The sequence below is a fragment of the Nasonia vitripennis genome (assembly GCF_009193385.2).
Source record: "Nasonia vitripennis strain AsymCx chromosome 1 unlocalized genomic scaffold, Nvit_psr_1.1 chr1_random0002, whole genome shotgun sequence".
NCBI lineage: Eukaryota > Metazoa > Arthropoda > Insecta > Hymenoptera > Pteromalidae > Nasonia > Nasonia vitripennis.
This window is the reverse complement of record NW_022279588.1, coordinates 4826970-4834249: the sequence shown is the minus strand read 5'-3', so window position 1 is coordinate 4834249 and position 7280 is coordinate 4826970. Positions and strand designations below refer to the sequence as shown.

The 7280-nt window shown below is 42.5% G+C and overlaps 1 protein-coding gene across 1 annotated transcript; it reads right to left on the bottom strand.

Annotated features, from left to right (window-relative positions):
• Window positions 1-4492: 4492 nt before the first annotated feature.
• LOC116416215 lies at window positions 4493-6143 on the bottom strand. Its single transcript, XM_031923903.1, has 2 exons — window positions 5857-6143; window positions 4493-5776 (listed from the first exon to the last, which is right to left on the bottom strand). The coding sequence occupies exons 1-2, from the start codon at window positions 5923-5925 to the stop codon at window positions 5540-5542; spliced, it is 306 nt and encodes a 101-aa protein (XP_031779763.1). The 5' UTR covers window positions 5926-6143; the 3' UTR covers window positions 4493-5539.
• Window positions 6144-7280: the final 1137 nt, after the last annotated feature.

Genomic DNA, 7280 nt, shown 5'->3' with positions numbered 1-7280 from the left:
CACAGTAAATGACATCTATGACAAGAAACCAATCTTCGCCTCAGCTCGAAACGGCAGAGTTATCTTGATCGACACGAAACACGACTCTAACGACGCACATTATACCGAACACCGGGGACTAACCTTTACTGAACAGCTACCCGCTGATAGACGCCTTAACCGATCGCTGTTCGGTGAATTACCTGATCCTAAAAATCATGGGCTACCCTCTATAGGTAATTTCTTCGATAAGCTTGATGCAGAACAACCGGGGCTGCAACGGGAGACTCCGATTTTATAGAGCAATACGAACAGTTCAAAAAACGCATGCAGGATAGAGAACACAAGGATCTAAATTTAAAACTGCCTTCTGATCCGATTATTCGACACACACAAAACGTACAATAGCATAGAGACCGCTCGCGGAACGGAGGCTGGATGTTCTCGTTACACCAAGCATTGAACACAATTCTTCACTACGAGAAAAATCCAGACATGCTTGCACTTTTTGCCGCGCAGTTCACGACGTAATTCACGAATTCGACCCGGAATCCGAACGCTGGGTACTTAATTCGTTGGCATCAAAGTTTCGGGTACGTGCTGCTGACGACTACACTTCGCGCCTGACGCAATACGACACCGTAGAGCGGTTGCTAACCGATTTAACTACGCAGTACAGCGGCGTTGGTGGAGCGGATAAAGTTTTAGCTGATTTAAAGTAATTCGCCAGTATACGGAAAAAAGTGGCGGAGACTTCGCGTTCAAACATTTCACAATCGATTGTTAAATATCTACGACGCGAGGCGCAACATACATAACTGGGAGAGAGCTACCAATAAAAATAACGCCGATAAGGAGGCCCTCGAGCAATTTTTATTCGGTCCAAACGGAGAATTACAACACCAAGTTCGTTCTAAAAACCCACTATGTCTGAGAGAAGCTATTACGGAGGCCGTAGCATTTGAACACCGTACTAACGCGCGCCGTGCATACAGTCAGCAACCGGATCCGATTCGCGAAGACAGCACTAAAATTCCGTCGTGGGCAGCCGAGCTTATGAGTATCGCAAAGGCAGCATGTGAGTCCAAGGCCACGCCAGTAGCCAGCGAAGCTGTTAGATACACTACGGGTATGAGTGTTTGCTACCATTGTCGGCAACAGGGACACCTGGAGAAAGACTGCAAAGAAATGCCGATATTGTAATATCGTAGGCCACACCTACTTAAAATGCTTTTTGTTAAAAAACACGATAAATAACATACATCTCAGTAAGGAAAAACTTGAAAAGCTAGCGTTAGCACCCGCTGCAGCTGCACAGCCAGTAGTGTATACCCCCTTCCCCATACCCACTCCGGCCCCGATGCCATACGTCATACCTGCACCGCAAGCAATTAATGCGACGCAGAATAATAGCGCTCCTCCAAAAAATCATGGAAAGCAAACCGGCGCTTATCGAAAGAACAACGTGCGCAGATATTCAAGAGAACGCAACGGCGGGGATAGTAGAAATTATAACAACAATAATGGGTACAATAATCGAGACGATAATAGAAATTATAACAACAATAATAGGTAAAACAATGATCGAGATGATAATCGAATTTAAAATCGGTGCTACGATGGAGGATACGACAACAGGCGTAATAACCGCGGGTATGAAAATCGTCGAAACAACCGGAATTTTGATAATCGGCGAAATCACAGAGGATTTGACAATAGGCACAACGACGATAGAAACAACAATAATAATAATCGTTACAATGATCAGAATAACGGCAATTATAACAATGATCGTGATAGACAAGATAACAGAAATGCCAGAAATCAGTCCGTAGATTCTTTAAACTACCAGGATTATCGTTACCAGTCGGGGGTATCGGGCAATCAATAAACAACAATCCACCGAATCCAAAACCGACGCAAGGACAAGAAAAGAAAGTAGAGGGGCAAATCAGTAAAAAGCAAGAGAAAATCTAAAATTCAAAGAGGCAAATAAAGGAAATAGCCGTGCAGTTTAATAAGTTAGTCAAAACAGGAGAAGGAAGCCAATGTGCAGGAGAAAATTAATAATCGGGAGTACTTAATAAGATTTGCTACAGCAGTACGTAAACCACCGATCGTAGAGCTTACGAGCAAAAAATTAGAGGGGAGGAAAGCACGTTTCTTTGCGAATAGTGATTAAGGCAAGTAATGTCACTAGTAGGGCGATAGTTGATAAACAATACGTAATTGCCATTAACGGAGTTATGCTGGGCGAATGTTTAAGTTTAGGTAGGACAAATATGAGTTTAGAGGGACTAGAGTGCAACGTGCACGTGGTTTCTGACGAATTTCCCATTGATACCGATGGAATCTTAGGATGGGACGTGCTTTCAAAATACGGTAGAAAGGTCAACGCTGAGGACAGATGTATGGAATTTGGACAGACGATTATACTATTTATTTTAAGATGAAAGATTTATTATACCCGTACGTACGAGACAAGTGATTTACGCAAAAGCAAGCGATAGATCAGAGCAAGTAGGATTTGCCCCTTTACAAAATTTAGGAGAAAAGTTATATTTTGGAAATGTTATTGGTATTAACCTTGAAGGCAAAATACACGCCTTATGCGTTAATACTACAGAACATGAGGTAGAGTTGAATCCGCCAGAGGTAACACTGGAAGCCTGCGAAGCCATAAAAAAGGGAGGAGAAGAATTCAATCTAGAAGAAGACAAACCTGAAGACTGTCTACTATCGATATTTTCCAATGAAAGCAAGGACAGGGCCCAAAGAATTTTTGACCTTCTTGATCCAGAGACACTTAAGATTTAACGGAGGAAGAAATAACTCATGTTAAATAAATCATCCGAGGGAAGCCGCATATCTTCGGGCTACCTGAGGAGATACTTAAAGCAACAACACTAGTGTCGCACAAGATACCTACTACTACGAATGTCCCAGTACGATCGAAAGGATACAGAACAAGTCAAGAAGAGAAAGAGAAGTTAGGGCGCCAGATAGAGCAGATGCTGAAGGACGAACATAATCAGACCAACAGATTCACCCTACAGCTCTCCTACATACATGATACCCAAAAAGCCCGCGCGAACGGTACGAAAAGATGGCGATTAGTAACAGACTTTAGAAAACTGAATGAAGTAACGGTGAGAAGTAGCTACCCGATACCCAATACAGCGGATATTATTAATAGCATCGCCTTAGCCAGGTACATAACCGCCATAGATACCAATGGACCCCGCAGACGCCCACAAAACAGCTTTTACTGTACCGTTTGGTCATTACTGCTATCAACGTTTAGGAATGGGACTCAAAGGCGCTCCTTCGACATTTCAGTCCCTGATGGACTTAGCACTTGCAGGCTTACAAGGAACAGAACTGTACGTCTACTTAGATGATATAATCGTTTTCGCTAGGGATCTTGAAGAGCACGGTAAGAAGTTCCGACACTTGATGAAGAGAATAGACAACGCTAACTTGACAATCGAACCTATGAAGTGCCAATTTCTGCAGCGAGAGGCACACTTTTTAGGACATATCGCTGGAGGAGAAAAAATTCGAGCAGATCCTAAGAAAATAAAGGCAGTAAATAAATTTCCAGTACTAACAAACGCCAAGAAAATCAAACAATTCTTAGGACTCGCAAGATATAACAGGCGCTTTATCAAGGACTTCGCGAAATCAGCAGCAATCCTATCTAGACTGTTGAGAAAGAACGAGCCCTTCGTGTGGAAAGAAGAGCATCAGCAAGCCTTTGACAAATTACGAACGGTATTGTGCGAGGAACCAGTGATGAAGGCATCGGACCTAACTATGCCCTTTTTAGTGATAACCGACGCATCTGAGGTTTAGTTATTATTATCAATTTAGTACACAAGGATTTTATTTATATTGATTGTTATGCTTTTATTGGCCCAGAGCACTTCACAGACGTTTAGTTTACAGAGTTGACGGAGTTTCGTTATATTAAGCTTAGGATGTTGTCGTTTTACAGTAGTATTTAGTAAGTTTAGTCTTTATTTATTAATTGTAAAGTACCTATGATTTATCTTAACAACTTACTATTATTATAATCCTGCGCACTCTAGATGGTTCTAATCACCCTTCGTGGCAGATGCTGACTGTATTATCTATACGCGTTCACGTGGCAATTTAAAATAGGGATGGTCAACTGCAAACAAGTAGAATCATACACAAAGAATCAATAAATAACAAAATTAACGAAAGAGCCAGGAGGAGATATTGCTTGGATCAGGACTAGGGTTTAAATAAATAATCACGAAAGATAGTATGGAATAAAATAATTTGAAAACAGCAGCAACGAACCGAATTCCCAGCGAGGCGAACGGGGAGATATAATAAGAACCCCATGGCCCCACCGCAACTGATAACAGTCGCACCAAAGAAGGGGACACAGTCGAATCAGCAACCGCTTATTAAAGGAGAACTGCGATTGATTACATTACTAGGATTAGAGGCGGAGAATACTCAATGAATAGTAAATGGTCAATTCCTTAAAGCAGAGATCTTTATTAGAATATGCAACGCATACCTGCACTGTATAGCTAAAAGCACATATCAAGTTCGGTCAAGTACTATCACTCGCGGTCGTAGAAGCAATTGAATAGTGTTAAAACATAGTCATTAAATATATACAATCGCCTACCGCGCGGTACTTACTTACTACTATTTGCAACAATTTACAGCCATCGGTGCAACATCTATTAACTATTTTAGTCTATCTTACACTACGAACTATACAAATACATTACTAAATAAACCTAACTACTTCCGGCGCTGAGGCTGGGAGGCTCTAGCAACAGGAGCATTTCCCGAGTCACGGTTACGGCGAGTCGAGCGGGTGAACTTGGGCAAGGAATCACCCATACCCTCTTTAGCGGAAGATCTCGCGCACGACGCATCATGCTTCCGCACGTTCTTCCTCGAACACACCTCCGAGGCAGAAGCTTTGTCAGGGCGCGCTGGTGAAATTCCACGTGCGCGTCGTACTTGGAAGGAGACAACGTCACGAAGGGATACCGTCGAACCTTACACTCATATACGCGCCGCACGTTGTTTTGGATGACGGCCTGAGACCTGATGTTCGGTCTGATCAAACCTACGGCGGTATTCGGGCAGCCGCAAGGGATAAATCGATTTCCAGAGGAGTTCCAGGCCAACCCCCCGACGTTCACAGCCTCAGCAAGGGAAACGCCGAGGTTGATGACCTGATGAACGACCCCTGGCCCCACATAAACCAAATCTCCAGGGCGCTGGACGACAAGCTGACAAAGCATCCTTTTAGCCCGGAGAAACCTGACGAACAACATCAAGTTTTTATGGAAATGTGAAGCCGGACATCGCTTCCTCCAATTGGAAACGTCATCCTTACCAAGGTTTCGGAGCTGCCGGATGAGGCGAGATAAGACCTTAGCGACTCGACTGAAGTCATCCCCAGAGACGCAAAGCCATGCTTGACGGCACCGGACTCTCCCCACCGCATCAGGATGACGCTGTCGCTCCACCCGTCCTCAGAGTAAGCCTCCGTAAACGCAAATCATCCAGCCAGGTAAAACGTGACCTTGTTTATCCCATCACCGCAGCAAATGGCTAGGTTCCGGTTAGGATCCAGGTGCAAGGGCATGTTGCCCAGGAGAGACTCCACCCTCTTTTCCAGCAAGTTCCTCCCATATACAGGGGATAACTTACCGGCGAACACAGCCTCCACGAGGGTATCATGGAGCAGGTCCAATTCCTCGAGAACGAGGGGAATCCTCTCAAAAGGAGAAGAAACCTGAAAGAATTTAAATTAATGATTGCATACGAAATTGAAAAAGTCAATAAATCATACCAAGAGAATAAACAACTACGTACCAGAAACATCCCAATTATCTGGACGCTTGGCTCTGTGCCGACAAGGCCCTCCACAGCACCGGGATTCATATAAAACCCTCGAGCCTGGGTAGCCCGTAAGGTTTGAGGGACAATCTTGGGCTTGTGTCCCGACAAGATCCCCCTCAGCGCCACAACAGGGTTGAGAACCACCGGCGGAATCACCTTGCAGTACTGGCAAAGAAGAAAAGGAAAAAACGAAATATTAATTAAAGAGATAAAGAAGAGGTGCGACGTGTCGTTAGAATAACGACACGCGATTACAACACAGAATTACGAGCCGTTGATTCTCGGATGTATTCGTGATAAATGCATCAGAGGATCAACAACATTGTTTTATATGTTCTGTTATCCTGTGCACCTGGGGCTCCTAACCTCACCTGTCAGCGCTGGAGCCAGAGGTGGATCCCCACTACTGACAGGAAGAACATCACTCGCAGCAATAGCGCCAATACGGCCTGGCAGAAACTCTGGGTTGCTGCCTTATCTACAGAATCGTCGTGCCTGTTGCTGGTGACGGCACCAGGAGGCTTCGCGTCGTCCTTGGAAATATAAAAGGATCCGCGCGCGATAGCTACGAGGCCGCAACTGACCGTTCACAATATCAAACAACTATTTATTTATATATATTATTACCAGTCTTATATATACTATAATCAACTGCAGATGTAGTATTTAAGTTTTATGTATTTAAAAAAAAATTAAGTGTAATTAAGTGACTAATTAACTAGTAAGTATTTAATATTGTGTGTATACACTCTCTTATATAAAATTTAAGAATTTAATTCTTTAAGGTGAGAGTTATATTCTCAATGTTTAAGAGTTAACGCTCAGAGTTGAGGGTTAGTTTCTCTATGTTTGAGAATTAACACTCACCCTTTAAGACTAACTCTCAATGTTTAAGAGTTAACACTCAATGTTTGAGAGTTAACACTCAATGTTTGAGAGTTAACACTCAATGTTTGAGAGTTAACACTCAATGTTAAAGGGTATACTCCCAACTTCTTGATTTAACCCTCGAGTCCCGAGTGTTAATTCTTAATTTTTCAGAGTATACTCTCAATTTTGAGGGTGTACCCACAGGCAGGAGACTATAAACTCAATATTGAGGGTAAAACCCTCGTTTTTTAAGAGTAAACACTGAATTTTGGGAGTTAACTCTCAATTTTGGAAGTAAACTCTCAAATTTTGAGAGTCTTTTTTATAGTTCTTTTTCGTACGTTTTAAATGATATTCAAAGTAAAAATTTTACGTCTGTCCAATAATACTACACTTTCCCATACTAATAGGCTAAATTGTTAATTTGCGTAAAAAAATTTTAATGTGTCAGGCTCTTATATAAAATCTTATCTTATACAGATTATAAAATTATATATGTATAAAACGTATTGTGCACAACAACACAA

Coding starts and splice junctions, on each gene's coding strand:
- LOC116416215 (XM_031923903.1), bottom strand. CDS start 5,925: ATGAATCCCGGTGCTGTGGAGGGCCTTGTCGGCACAGAGCCAAGCGTC. Junction 5,777..5,856: donor AGATAATTGGGATGTTTCTG/GTACGTAGTTGT, acceptor AAATTCTTTCAG/GTTTCTTCTCCTTTTGAGAG.